Source organism: Anopheles maculipalpis, chromosome 2RL, assembly GCF_943734695.1.
Source record: "Anopheles maculipalpis chromosome 2RL, idAnoMacuDA_375_x, whole genome shotgun sequence".
NCBI lineage: Eukaryota > Metazoa > Arthropoda > Insecta > Diptera > Culicidae > Anopheles > Anopheles maculipalpis.
Window position 1 is genome coordinate 41,536,909 of NC_064871.1, and position 15,697 is coordinate 41,552,605.

General features: G+C 46.9%; 1 protein-coding gene across 1 annotated transcript in view; it reads left to right on the forward strand.

The window, feature by feature from the left end:
• LOC126557319 (zinc finger protein 395) overlaps positions 1-15,697 on the forward strand; it is an 80,873-nt gene that overhangs the window by 49,480 nt on the left and 15,696 nt on the right. Inside the window, exons 3-4 of the mRNA XM_050213040.1 lie at positions 2,476-2,612; positions 2,702-2,958. Of these exons, the coding sequence (XP_050068997.1) occupies positions 2,476-2,612; positions 2,702-2,958 (394 nt within the window). The remainder of the gene's footprint in view (positions 1-2,475; positions 2,613-2,701; positions 2,959-15,697) is intronic.

Below are 15,697 nucleotides of genomic sequence, written 5' to 3' on the forward strand. Positions count from 1 at the left end.
GGTACATTAATACCACCGAACTGCAATATTTATTCCCTTCAGATGAATTGTCCTTCATTAGTAAAGTGGCTACTCATAATTAGGTATCAAGCTTCATTTTTTTCTTGTTGCTACTTATCATGATTAATGGACAAAACCATTGGAAAGTTTCATGCAATCATTACAAAGCCAAAACGGTGCACGCAATAAGAAATTCCCTTTGGTACGTTATTCATGCCTCCGTACCACGTACAACGATGACGATTGCACTAATGGTTTGCTGGCTTGCAGTCATGTGCATGGGTTTTTGTTGCCGATCACCACAAAGGATCAAGCAGAAAAGCGTCATTTACTTCAACATAGACCCACACAGAGCAAAGAGACTTATAGCCGGTATAGATGACAGTTCATATTATTACAAAACATACGCGATTGACCATTTTCGTTGCATTGGATGTATATAAAAAATCCCCCCTTTTACCAATCCTTCCTTGCAAGTGTCCATTATCTTAGCTGCAACTGGTCAGCTGCAGTGACGACAACAGTCGACATCGAGTTTCGCGATTGCAAAATCAGATAGCCTCGGTCAAATTAGCGGTCATGGTTCGCTTTGTGGTTCTGGACATGCAGCGTAAAGCGAGAGAGAGAGAGGGAAGCAGAGAGAGAACGTAAAGAAAACCTATCAGTAAGCCCAAATCCAGCAGTAAAAGCAAACAATCCCTGACGCAAATACTGACCACGGCAACAGCAGCAAAACTTCGGCTGCAAACTCTTCGGACAAAGCCCTTCCCATCCGATGGATTGTGTGCCCGGCGAGAAGAGGGTAATGTTATGGATTCGCGGCCAACGACTTCTCCATGCCATGTAGCATCCATTGATTGGTCTCCACAATGCTGAAGGTGGTGACCAGACATTATCGCACCTTCCGCACTCCGCTCCGGTGCAACGAGAAGGCCATCCGAATCAAGACACAACAAAAGAAGAAGAAAGTAATGATAAAGAGTATAAAAAAAAATCGAATTAAAAAACAACATAAATCGCGATATACTGCGAAGTAGAAAATACGAGAAGTGTTCAGTGGAGAGATAAACATAAGCCTATGCAGCCGTTGCATTTTGCCGTTGTTGCGCTTCGGGTGTACTGATAAGTGTGGTGGTTGCAATTTTCTGGATTGTTACTCTCGCACCTCACACTACGCAATGGCACGGTGGAGGCATCTGACGATGATAAGCGAACGTGCATTGTGCATTGTGGTGGGCCCGGTTTCGGTCGGGAATCGTAATGATTGAGCCTTACATTGATGGTGTTTTTGCCTGCCCATTGCACTTTCTCTTATCTGCGCCGGTCATTATCCGATTGTAGCTTTGAACTTGATCTAAACTTTAATCGAAAATGTGGAACGCATACAGTGAAGCACAATGGTAACATTTGTACGATCCTAACGACTTCGGGTGGGGTTTTTTTTTTTTGTATTCACTGCTTGACACTGTCGCGCTACCAGACGCAAAACAACGGCAGCCCTTGTTGCGCTAGATGTACTTCAATCCAGGGCACAGGCAAGGGGGATGTAGTCTAGTCAAGTAGGCCCATGCATCAGCAGGCATAAACAAAACAAAACAAAAAATCCACACCCCGAAATAGGTTGATTGACCGATAATACATTGAACCCGGTCGGCTGTTTTCGTCGCCCGTGGTTGTTGCTGTTGGGGTTGTTGGAGTAGCTTTGTCTTTTTCCTTCAACACGTATTTCCATTCTTGAGACAGTGGTGTACTGTATTTCTTGTTGTTTTCGAGAGTATGAGCAAAAAAAAGGCCACACATGATGCGAACAAAAACAACCCCGACAGAAGGTGGTACGCGTCTGCATCGTTAGCTGCTGCAGTTTCGATGCAACGTGCGACGTACCGAAACAAACAAACAACCGACCGATCCATTGCGGCGACTGATACCCTGTGGTTGAAGCGGTGTGCCGAACGATTAATAAACCGGCGACGGTAAGGAAACGCTACCGGGCAGAGAAATTTTTGTCGGGTTGGCCTAGATTTATTTCGGAGCTTTAATGATATGTAGTGTCTAAAGCATCTGGGTGTATGGGGAGACTCGGTGGTGTAGGCGACAGCGGCGCAGGTCTTCATACGGCAGAACCGGGGTTCAAATCCCATCCGCGGACCGTCCCCCCGTAGTGAGAACTGACTAATCGCACTACGGTGGTATTCATAAAGTCCTACAAATACAATTCGTCCAAGCCGTTCTTACTAAAAAAAAGCATCTGGTTGTGTTTCTTAAAAAAGTAAGCTCAACTGTATTAACCTATTGTTAGAATTATTTCTTATTTCTAGCAACAAAAACATGTCTTCTGCCGATGTTTTCCTACCCACATACCCTTGCATTTGACACTTGTTACAACGCACCGATGCAATTTACTCTGTCACGCACAGTACCCCGCTAGCGATCGTCTTGTCTCATTCTTTTTTCTTTGTTTTCGCCTGCCAACAGATCTCGCAAACGGCGACCCTCGTACTCACAGGACGATCGAGAGTACTACAGTATGAACGACGACGACCCAATGGACGAATGCAACGCCGCGCTGGTACTTATGAGCCTGTCCTGTTCACCGAACTCATCCGTACACGGTAGGTCCCTGGACCAGTGCAGGCCCGGCTCAGTGGCCCCTCCCCTTCGATATTAACGCTTCCGCGCATTTGCTCCCCCATCAACGCAGGTTATGAAACAATTCTTGGCACCAGTTCGGGCAGCAGCACCACCTCCTGGAGCACCGGATCGACTTCGCCGCCGCTGAGCGAGGATGGACATTCCACACCACCGACGCACCACTACCAGCACGAGCTGACTCATCACCATCATCATCACAATGGCCGTTACCAGGCAGCGAGCGGTACGGGGCGCGGGGCACGCACCACGTCCCTCTCGACTTCGGACGAAGGCATCGGTATGGAGGACATGCCAAGAAAGCGTCGGGTAAGTTAGCTAAATTTATTCAAACCATTTGTGTTTGCGGGTGGGATAATTTACTTTCATGCATTTCGAGACAATGTTTGGTGTTGGAACACGCGACTTATCGTGCACGTGCACGAGTCGCCGACATTGTCCACAACATTGACATAATCCACCAGGTTGTCTCGGGTGTCATAATCGAGCCAAAGGGGGGGGGGGGGGGGGGGGGGGTTAAAGGTCATATGGAGGTGATCGAGTTTGGCGAGAGAAACGCTCCCTGTGTTCGCCTTCATCATCAGGTGGTAATCAGCAGAATCCCTTGGTTTTACAATGGCCTTCCCCGCCAATTAGTGCCGGGAACGGAGCGGTTGCTTTCGACCACAGCACACAGCTTGCGGTGGCGTAACAATCCAACCCATTCGTCAGCGACAGATGCACCGTGAAGCACGTGTACGTACTACCGGAGAGCGAGATGGCGAGAAGGTACGCTGTATGTCATAATATCGCTGATCGATTGCTCATGCCAACGCGGAGACACGACGGGCTAGTGCCTACGGGAATACGCATGGGCATGAGCGATTGCCCGGTTTGACAGCTCTGATTGACATGCAGTTGATGGTGGTTTGTTAAACATCCATCCGAAGACTTGCACACAGCTGCCCGAAGAGGATCCTCAGTTTCAGCAATGATCGCACCACCGGCAAAGCTACCGGGCTTTTCCTTTTCCTTAATGCTTCTCTCCAAACCCGGATAACGAGGTCAAGGTTTATAAATGCACCGTGTCACCGTGTGTTGGCGTTGATGTGGGTCCTCATCATCTTCCCCCCAGCAACGCAGATCACTCCATCTCACCGGTAAACTTGCCCGTTTAACAGGTGACAAAAAGGTGAGAGGGGGGGCTCTCACCTCCCCCCTCCTTTTCGCGGCACGTGTGCTGTGTGGCCTTTGGTGGAGGACATAAAACCTCAAGTTCATTTGCTCAACCATCGGGCAGCGAGATCAGCTGAGTGTGGCTGTTTACGGCCAGCGTCGCGATGGGTTGTGCCGCTTGCACAAACAACCGGCATCGCATATCGCAACGGTGGCAGGCATCGAGTACTGTCGCCCGTGCGTGGCCAATGTTATGGCCACATTCGTTCTGGAGTGCTCCACCGTGTGTGTGTGTGTGTAAAGTTGACGGGTCTGGAGGGTTTTTGCCGTTGTTTTTTCCTTCCCCTTTTTTACAGTATTTGTTGCCTCTGTTGCCTGTGGTTGTAATGAGCAACAGCTCAGCTGCTCAGCGTGCCTGGTGCTGCCCTTGGCTCGTGTTTACCGCCCTGGCACAGGCATAGGTGGATACCATACAACTGAATGCATTGCACGATACTGCACGTGTCAAAGCGGTTACGCGACCAACGCGGCCATTAGTGTGGCTAATTGCGAAAAAACAAAACTACCTGATCATCGTTTCCGTTCGGGAAAGCACCATCTGCAACAAAGTTTTGCACTGTTTGTATTAAATCTAAAAACAAAAGTCAATTAAACTGTTTTATCTACCGTGCAGCACCAAACGGTTTGTAAAAACCCGACGGAAGGTGACGGCGTTGTGCTAGTAAATAATTCATAACAAGACGATAGTGCAGCAATGATAAATAGCCACTGAATGTGTCTATTTGCTCATTTTCTCACGTCCATGTGGCGAATGGAAGATGTCAGTACCGGTATCGGTGGGACTCAGGTGTGTTTCTGCATCAACCACAATTCTTTGCGTCTCTTTATGCGACTAGGAATGCGATGCTTCCTTGATACGGCTAGCTATTCTAACGTTTTTATCAATTTTAATGTAATTATAGAGTAATTTTTGCCTCAAAAAGCTATCGCACCATTGCTTGTTTTATTAAAACTCACGTTGCATTTTTCTACCTTCCTCAAAAACACTTTCATAGCTCACCAATGTTCGCAATCTAAACTCAGTTCAGTGTCAGTTTTTCCGCTCTTGCTCTTGTGCAACGTTCAAATTTGCTTCACGATGATGAGTAGGTTTGTTCGATTTTGAATGTATTTTTGGTTTCCAATTTTTTCCCCCTTTATTGGCTTAGTCTTCCGCCTCCCATCAGCTCCTTGTCTGCCACATAATAAATGATACCCCCCCCCCCCCCCCCCCCACTGCACAAATGCAGCGGAAAAATACGCTCACCTTGAAAATGTGCTTACGCTTAGAGGTTGATTTGCAACAAGTTCCCGTTTCATCCTTGCCACCCATTCCTCAGCTGCAGCATTTGATTGGTCGATAGGACCTCGGTCGACTCGCACCACACGGCGGGGCAATAGATTTCACGCCGATCTGCATCCGCAAACCGATCTGCCATTCACATGCAAAAAAAAAAAACCAACCCCATGACGCACGGCCATAATAGAGGGGGGGGTGGTATCTCACAGTGTCACTCGAACGATTGAAGCTCACCCCCCTTTGGTTGCATGTATGGTACGCGTGAATTTGAATCATTTTATTGATGCCCGCCGGCCCAGACATGGAACCGTCAAGCTTTGCCGGAAGGATCACGATCAGCTTTATTGCTTTTTTTTTTATTTACTGATCAGCAAGGTCGGTGTGGAACATCTTTGAAGCATGCTGAAAAGATGAAACACAAAAAAAAATCATGTAGGAGATTCCCTCGCAACACTTTTACAACGGCGTGCCGATGTGTGCAATAAATGCATTCTGCTGAACAGTTTTATGGCCGGGGTTTTCCTTTTCCGATATTGGCGTCGAGGTGCGGAATAAAACCTAAGCCAAAAAAAAAACAAACAAACCAAACAGCTACAGCATTTGCAATTTTGAACCTACTTTGGAACGAACTTGACTTAGCTGTCAATGTCGACGAGTTTGCCAGAGCTTTGCTAGAAGTCTTGGAGGGTTGTTTTTGGTTGCTTTTTTGGCTTGCGAAGGTGATACGGCCGATTGTTGGTTGAACCATGATGATTGGATTCTCTTGATGCTTCCTGGCGGGACGGTTGTGAAAATGCAATGCATTTTCCCCAACTTTATTGTCTCAAATTAATTTCTGGATGTTCTGTTTACCAGTGATCATGATCGTTTCACACCGTGAGCGTCTTGCACTGGAATGTTATGACTACACTGCAATGGGAAAACATGCGCGTAGTCCTTTAAGCAGCCGCCAGCGCTTACCTCGGTTGCGTGTTTCGTTAACTTCTTATCAGCAGCATGAAGTGTCCGGATGGTAAACGATTCATCCGTTGTCTCGTTAATGCCAGAAGCGTAAACTTCCCTATGTCGAATAGACTTGAACTAGTCGAGGGAAGAATGTTTAAAGCTAGTTAAAAAAATCACACACACACACACACCCAAGACCTGTGATGAGAATCGAAACTGTTTACGCAACGGGGCTCTTGACGTTCCGTGCACTCGACGCGGTTTTCGGTCCAGCAAAACGGGGGAAGACATTTTCGTTGCACCGATCGGGTGGCGTGTGCCAGGATTATCTCATCTCGCACTCAATAAACAAACAACAACCTCAGCAGTTTGAGCATGCTTCTCTCCAGTGCGCCATATGTATGAGGCTTTGGATCCTCGCGCCAATGCCAGAGCGGCAGAGGTTCTATTTTCTCCCGTCCTTTCAGCACACGTGTGTGGTGCTGGTGTCTCGCTTCTTTGGAGGATGTCATTGCAGTCGCTCCAGTTATTGTTCCCTGTTGAATAAATAATGTGACATTGGATGCATTTTTTGTTGCTGTTGTCTTTTCTACCACAGTGGCGAGGCAACCGTATGTGGCACCACTAGGTCACACAATGATTAGAGCGCGTCGGTTAAAGCATCGGTGGATGATAAGTGTGCAAATGCTTTGTGGCTGGATTGCATAAACGATTGTGTGCTGTTGTGCTTGCTCGCTTCCTCACATTCGGTCGTATTTTATTGCCAGTGGCCGGTGGCAGTGATGGAGCTATTTTAGCACTTGCTCCCCGTTCCTGGTTGCACTCTGACACACACACACCATATCTCCTGTTCTCTCTCTCTCTCCCTCTTACTCTCTAACACACTATATCGCTTGTCACAATCTCACCTCAACGCGTTGTATCTAAATTGGATGCATCTGGTTGAAGTGCATTCTGAAATGTGTTCCCGCCTTCCCCCTACCCGTAGTTCCCGTCACAAATATCTGTAGTAGGTGTGCCGCGCTGTGTGTTGGTTGTTGGTGGCATACATCGCCAACAGTGCAGTATGCAGTGCGCAAAAGCTGCATCTTACCACTACCAACGCATGACACGTGCCAGCGCTGCCCCGCTCATTTCTCCATTGCTCCAGCACTCCACACGATTGGGGGGAGGGGGGGGGGGGTCTTCTCATTGAAGTTCCCTTGAAGTGTTGCTTTTTTTGTGTTGTTTGCTGCTATTGTTTTTATTCTCAACCTTTGCCTCCCTTTGGCACTATACAAAGGGCTTGCAATGGGTGCGATTGTACAGTGTTTTTGTGTGCGTGTGTGTGAGTGTGTTTGTGCACAGTGTTGCTATTATTTTAGTTTCATACATTTGAGCACGACTTCAAAACCTCGAGGACACGTTGGCGGATGATTGTTGCAGTCCGTGACCAACGGAGGGGTTTTTGTTTTTTCGACATCTGGAAACAGTCCGCATGTTTTTTTTTCCTAGCCCAAAAACCTCTCCAATGTGTGATAGTTTCCATCGAGTTTCCCCACCGAGGTTGGGTTTTTCTTACCCGTTTTAAAACTGCAAGAACAAACCCATTTTTCTGTTGCAAAAAGGAAACAAGCAATAAAGAAACACGCGTGTCGGTAGAATGCATAATCAAGGTGCGCTTGGATGCGCTTTGGATGCACGAACGTGCATCGGCATTCCGGCCCCGCGACTGCCAGAATTCCGAACCGGGTTTCGGTTGAACTTGAAAATTTTCCTACCATTCTCACACGGCAGCAAAAGCGTACGAGCAAGAATGGGAAAACCAGCTGTACTTCCTCGCAAATCGAGGTCAATTATAGATAGAGAGTCAGCTTTGCTGGCTTGCTAATGTTTCACAAAGAACATGGCAGCACACTGGAGCTGCATTCGTTTTTTTCTGCTGTGGAAATACCCAACCTTCTAGCGTTCAATCGATTTTTCGCGAGTCGAGTCAAGTGCCAGTGCCAAGCGTCTAATGATCGTTTGTCAGGCGCTCCTTTTCTTTCCACCGTTGATGAGAGGCAAGTTCCGGTGCGACTAAATGCAACTGCTGCAACACACACACACACACATACACACACAGTGACCCAAAGAATGGAAACGTCCCAGTATGACCTTGATTTCCACGGCAGCCTCGTTCTCTAATGTTCAACAGCGAGCTTCGGTAGGGTGCCTTAAGCTGCATTTTGTTTCCTTGTCAGGATTTTTTGTGCAATTTTCATCACCAAAGAAGCCTCGGAGAGCTATTTTCAGACCCAACTTTTCCGAGAGCGTTTGGACCGGGAGCAAGCACACGATGGAAAACCCGTGGGTAGTCCGTAGCATAGGTGTGTGAAGCGGAAGCAAAATTATCTGCTGACACAATTTTCCAACCACTACACTCGTCGGATTTCGGGTGTGTGTGTGTGTGTGCTTATGTATGTGAGTTTGCATTGGCAGATGATTATGATGTATGAGAGCACAGATGCAGATTTGTGCTACGAGCGCACGAGAAACTGGCACAAAACTGCCCAAGCCGGGTGTTGATCCTGTGGGTCGCTCCGTGCGCTATGGCTGCCGATGACTACGAAAGAAAGATAGCAATAGTTGCGAAATGGAAGGCTCGGCGAACGGAATGCATAGTGCACCAGTGCAACGGACGGATCGATACCAGTGCCGGAACATCGGATTGCGGCTTTCCGCCCCGTGTGTTGCTGCGAAAAGGGTGCAAACTGCGAAAATGGAATGCAAGTGAAAATGAACTTGAACTTGAACGTGAAAAATGCTTCGCTTGACGAATTTAGAACTGCAATGCTTTGCTTTGTTTGCTGCTTTGGTTTAGAAATTTGTATTTTTTTCATGTAATGCTAAACTTGCGTTTGACGTAGGACGGATTGGCTTAAGCTCAGTTTATTTTAACTAAAGGATTTTAATTAAAGCCTACAGTTTTTTTACAAAACTGTAGCCATTAAAGCCTGCAATAAAGATATTTCCATCAATCAAATCATCAACCCTCCAACAATAATATAGTTGATCGTGACCAGCTAGTCAACGGTCACACGTGAAGCAGCTGACTCGAGGCTGGGCCACCCAATAAACATAATGTCCGTGACCGTGTCCCCATCGGGCTTCCTCCCCCCAACTGAATGTGGGTGTGTTTGTGATCGTGTCGCGTGATGATGGATGGAATATTTAGCGTAAAACTAGTGACTTTAGCCTTAGCTCGTGGCAAAAACCTCCACAACAAAAGCGACCGATGCCGCCTGTAACTGAGAAAGCTGACACAAGGCCACCCACCAAACCCGTCATCCGCCCACTGAAGAAAAGGCAGATTGTGCGGGTTAGAAATAATTTAAAAAAAAACACAAAAAGGCCCATAGAAACCGTGCTTTGAAACGACCAAGCAGCAAAAAAGCAGCGCGCGTGTTTGACCTTCATTGCAGTTTCATCGCATAGTTGGTTGTCTCTGTTTCACGCTCAGCCAAAATCCAATGTCCTTTTCTCTTGCTCCTTGTTCCTGGAGCGAGCGACTGCAGGGTGGCATTATTTAGCGGTCGCAGCTATTTTTCGCTTCCGTCCCTGCTTTATGCATCACACATTCTTCCATTTCCATTCTCCTGCATGCAGTTTAACATTTATTTCATTCATTTGCTACCGTCAAACCAAAGCTGATGGGAATAGCTCTGATTATCGTTAGCATGAGACCGTTTTCGCCCGGCCATCGATCGAATTTCCGTCCCGGCATGGCACCAGTACGACACCCAAAAGCAATCCCTCCTGCACAATGGCTACTGGGCTGTGTTGATATTGGTGTTTGCTAATTATTTGCTTTTTGAAAAGAAAAAGTAAAACATTAAACCGGTCCTATTGATTTTTATGTTTGGCCTCCAAGCATTATTGCAGACCACCCATCTGAAATGACTGCATCGAGCCGTGATTTTAAATGCGAATGTACGAGTTCTGAACGGGTCTGGCACTAGTTTAGGATTCACTGAGCCGCCGACTACTAGCAGACACGCGTGACACGAATGACAAAACGGATTTCTGTCACTTAGATTTCCATGTTTAAAGAGCTAAAGACCCCAGGCTAAGACGCAAGCTTAGCATTTGAAGTCAAATCATTCACTTATTCAACCATTTAAATCTGAAATATATAAAAAAAATACATCAAGCATTTTCGTAGCACTCCTTTTATCCCATCAAGGCTAGCGGCGAAAACGCCGATGCATGCGATGCACACTGCAAAAGCTGCATCGTGTGCTCATGGTGTGTGCGCATGCGAACCAGTGTGCAACCGTTGCTCTATGTTGGTTCTCTCCTTTTTTCTTTTTTTTTTTTGCTCGATATTCCTCCATCGGTAGCCGAATCGGTTGATGAAGCTGCATCGCAAGCCAACAAGCCCGCAGAACGACGTTCCGGAAGGGGAGGACGTCCCTGGGGGGGCGGAGGGTGGTGGGCAACAAACGGTGGGAAAACCAAAAGCGTTGCTCCAACTCGGCACGTGTTTGACCTTCATTCGTCGGTCGGACGATGGGCAAGGTCAGGGAAAATTTTCGGGCCCCCACTCGTTACCTTCCACTGCGCCCGTTTGCCCCCTCCCCCCCCCCCCTCCTCACCACTGCCTACCGCGCACCACAAACAAGCATTTAGTTTTCGGTTGCACTTGCGTGCAGTTTGCAGGATAGCACACACACAAAAAAAGTGCATTAAACAAACGCACACGACGAACGCGCACGGTTGGTGAAGGAATGTGAAAACGGAACGATTTTTGTTTTTTTGTGGTTGTTGGAATAATCGATTGTAAAGCCAAAGTTATTTATTTATCCACGAAACGATTATATAAAATTGCAATCAATCAAACAAACATGCTTTTCCAAGGGTAAAACATTAATATTTTTTAAAGCTCAACCCTCATTACAATGAAACAATGCAAATTGTTACTCTTTTAATCCTTACCTACACAAATTACTTACTGAAAAGGGATTTCAAAAAGTGCAGTGTTTTTCCTAAGTAAATTATAAAAGGTAAACAACAACTACTTACTTCAATTGCAACCGACCACACACGCGACCTGCCTCAACTGCCTCTCCATAACTGTGGGAGTGTGTCAGGATTTTTATTGCACCTAATAAAAGCAGCCACACACACACACACACGCACACAAACTCGTTTACTGTCCCATCAGCTTTCACTGTTTTGTGTCTGCAAATGCATGTCGTAGGTTGCAGCAATTGGATACTTAAAAACCACAAGCCATTTACTGCATTGCATTTACATTTCCAACACTTTTGCCTAGTCATTAAAGCCATTTGTTTGCTGACGGTGTGTAAAATATGGTTCAATAAATGGAATTTGGAGCACTACTTGTGTGGTGTGAGGGGGATGTGTACTTTTTTCCGATTCGAAGCTTCTAAAATGGGTGAATGTTTTTGTGTTATTTGGTCGCTTATCAAAGCAACACGCTGAAGCAACATTTGTGGCATGAGAGTGTACACATTGCGGTAAAATGCATCACCAGAAACATTTCATAAGTTACTTGCTCTTACATAACATACCCACCTGTAAGCTGGAGTAATTTTTCGTGTTAAAAATAATGACTTTAAGGCGCAATACAAAAGGACCTAACAAGAAATGAAAAGGCACTAAATACTTAAGTGTAACTCTTATCCCGCGTTCGTTACTTAAAGCTTTATTAAATCAATTTTGCACGATCAATTTAATTATTTGCGGTGTTTTCATTAGCACAGTCCCCCCCCCCCCCCTTCCACGTGTTTGTCCAAGCAAAACATGCAATGACAACGTTCGGTTGCACTGTTTGTGTGCAATTGGCCCCGCTGCTGGTGCAAATACACATCAACCAGCGCTTATTATATTCAAATTATCAGCAAATTGTTCTTCGATTGCTGCACCGAACCCGGCAAGTAAACGGTGGAACAAACACACTGGACCCAATCGGTAACGATCTCCATAAATGATTGGACAGTTGGAATTTCTCATGATTGCCTGCCCCCACATCCGACTCTCCGTTGACACACATAGAATCGTTTGCCACGATTCCGGGAAAAGCATCAATCGATGTGTCTATGTGTGTGTATATATTGCAACTGGAACGCTTCGATAAAAGTGGCAACCCGCAACCCTAAACCACCCTTCCCGTAGGGGTGGCAAGAAACAGTAATAAATAACAAGTGTGTTGTGGCGAAGATCATCGACATTTGAAAGCGAGCGAGTGGGGGAGAGAAGGGCTGCATGTTGCGAGTCACTCACAATCTGTGTGTAGTGGGCCGGTTTTCCATCGGACCGGTAAGCCGCACGGGAAAACCGGTCGATGACAACCGCGAAGGTGAAGGGAAGGTGGAAATAATCACTTTCTAGGGAAAATGCACCGCAGCGATCCTGCCCCCCCGCACTGCACCCAACTGTCCAGCAAACAAAGGGGTTATGGAACTTTCCTCCCGATGCAAGTGCACCGAGTAACGGGTCGGATCGATCGAGAGAATGAGAGAGAGAGAGAGAGAGAGAAAAGGGGGAGGGGAGTGGAAGAAGAAAAAGACTAGAAAAATGGACGAATATCCGAGGCAAGTCTCCTCCCCCACCCCCGTTCCGAGTAGCTTTTCCTCATCAAACTGCATTCGTTAGTGTAGCGTTAGGCGAAGAAGGTACTGGGGCGTGTAATTGCAGCCCAGCACGGAAATCTAGTTAAGTTGCAACTGCAGGCAGGCACCGGTATGCTGTACCGGACGACCTGACGCCGGCCTACTTCCAGCCACCGAGCCAAGGGACACTTTTCTGAAGCATGTTCCGTGTCATGCGGGGTTTTAGTTACGCCAAGAATTTCTTACATGTTAAACATTCAACTCATTTGCCTACCAAAAACAAAAAAAAGCCCACCATAACGGTGTCTTCGGTTGCCGCTCTGTGGGGAGGTGACGGAGCGGAAGGAACTGCAACAGTGGTCAATGTTCGCATATGCATGACGCCACGCGAACGAAAAGTGCATGAAAATCACGCACGATTTATCTGCGCCTCGAGCGAAACTCACCTCACAAGTTCCGATCCTTCTTTGGGCCGATACGCCAGTTCGCGCTCATAAATACATGATGCGCAACGATCCATATTGAGGACCCGTTGCAATGTGTGTGTGTGTGTGTGTGTGTGTGTGTGTGTGTGTGTGTGTGTAATTTTTTTCTTCTTCACCTCCTGGGTTTCTCCACCCAATCCCCGGGCGCCAGCAAAGAGGCGGAAGGTGCCGTTGAGGTCCTTGTCCTCGATGCATATGGACGCGCGAAGGTGACAGCGTGTCAGTGGTAAGATGATGCAAGCGAGTGCAAACCTCACACACTCACTGCGAGGGTCCCAAAAGCAACTTACTGCATCTTCAACAAGCGCTCCAGGTTGTAATGTACATGGCGATGTAGACTACATTTAGTTGTACGTGTACGGCATTGGCTGGACGGAAGGTTGGACGGAAGCAGAGCAGCAGCAGCAGCAGCAGCAAAGGCACCAGTAGATCGGGATCGCGTGCTGCAAGAAAATTCCTGGAAACATGGGTAACCGCGAACACGGCGCGTAGACCGGCCGGGGAACTGACCAGCCGTACGGTGAAAACGATTGCACCGAGGACGACGGCATAATGTTTGCCCCATCAATAATACAATGGCCCTTTTCACTCCTCCCAGGGGCAGGGGTGGGAAGTGGGAGGGTGATAGGAGTTCTGGTTCATGATGATGATGATGGTGCTGGTGGTAGTGGTAACAGTGATGATAATAATAGACACCGCTGCTGCTAGATTGCAGCCAACACAACTCGTCGTAACATTGCCAATTCTCAGACCCTTTCCTGTAAAATGGCAGAAAGAAAAAAAAAAAACCAAAGAAACTGCCAATGGTCATGAAGTATTGGGAGTGGGATATTTGGAGAGGATGTAATAGATAAAGAGTTATGTTTGAAGAGGAGAACACAAAAACGAGAAAGTGCAGAAGAAGCAGGTAGGAACAGCAGAAGGCTCCACAGGTGCAACTAGTCAAGTGGCTCTCGTAGTTTTGGTACGCTCCAATTTTTTTTTTTCCTTCCAACGATTGAGGACAATGACCTGTGCAAGGAAAACAATGAGTCCAGCCAGTACTCGATCACCCTTCAGAGTCCACTTTTCATTTGGTTCTGATGTGAAACGTCAGAAATAGGCGATTGGACCGGTTGACGCCAATGACACGACACGGCAAAGTAGGGTCACCCAGTGAGGTCATAGACACCTGACAACTGGGCAGTGACTCAATGGTGACACCAAGCAATTCATCCATTCTGATTTTACAACAATCATGATCGTTCTTTCCGTGTTTCCGTGCTTAGATAAGTGAGCCAAAATGGTGAACGGCGTAATGACGTTAAGAATGATTAATCGTGCCTTATGTCATCGCCATAAAAAGGATCGTGCGTTTGGAGTAAGTCTTTTCCTTCAAAATTACACTAAATTCAACTGGTGTTCTGTTACCACCACGAAGATTGTTACTTTCTTAGGGGGGGGGGGGGGTGGAAAATTGAAACTTGATCTGCTGCTATCAACTCCACCGTATAATCTGCAGACGGTGAAACCGGTAGTTGGTAAAAGGCCGGCCACTAACCATCTGTTGCCGGGAGCTAATAGACTACACACTGCTCGTTATCATAATATCAAGGGAAAAAAGGGACTCAGACCTGTGACCTTCGACTTGGGATTTTTTTAAAGAATATTCACCCGCTGTTGTGCGTATGTATGCGTACGCGCTGTACTGTGTCTATGCGCAACTAATCGGTTGATGACGCCGGCCGGCATTTTCTACGCACCCAAAAACCATTCTTGCGTGTGTTCGTGTGTGGAATCGATGTGTTTTTCCTTCGAAAGCAACATCTTTAACATAAAAATCTGACGAGAGAAGAAACATCTTCCAACAGCGAAAACAGTGCACCGATGAACCGGCATGATAAAACGGAGAGACAGATAATTTGGGGGGTGAAATAGAATGAACTTTTTCCTTCCTCAGGGAGAATATGTTTAGCAACACGAAGAAGTAAGAAAAACGACATAAGAAACAAATTCAAAACAGCGATCGCTTTTGAACGAATCCTCTTTGGAGGTTGATCTGTATGTTTGGGTGTGTGTGTGTGTGTGGGTGCCGGCTGGCTGTTGGAAGTGAACGATCTTCTCTCGTGACTCAGGGTTCAACATCCGACCGCGCCAAGATGCCATCGCCCTTCGATTCGTTGGCTGGGCGTCCTTTCCCGCCACCATGTCACACCCCCTGAAGGAAGGATCGTGAAAGGGAGGAACGACAAAGACGAGGCAGAAGAAATAGAGAGCACGGTCCGCGAGTGCGCGAACGTAGCGTCGCGGACGCCGCTGGACGACCCCGTGATCATCAGTTTTTGTTGTGTGCTTTTTACGTTCGGTTACGATATTTCCTTCGCTCGCGCGTTCTGTTCTGCTCTGTGTGTCTGACCGGTTTTTTCGTTCCTTTTTTTTTTAAACTTATTTCTTATATTTTCGGTCTCTCCCCTTGGCCTTTGTTTTGTTACGAAGGTTTGTTACCTCTTTCTTTTTTTTGTAATCGTCCACTGACTACCGGTAGCCGG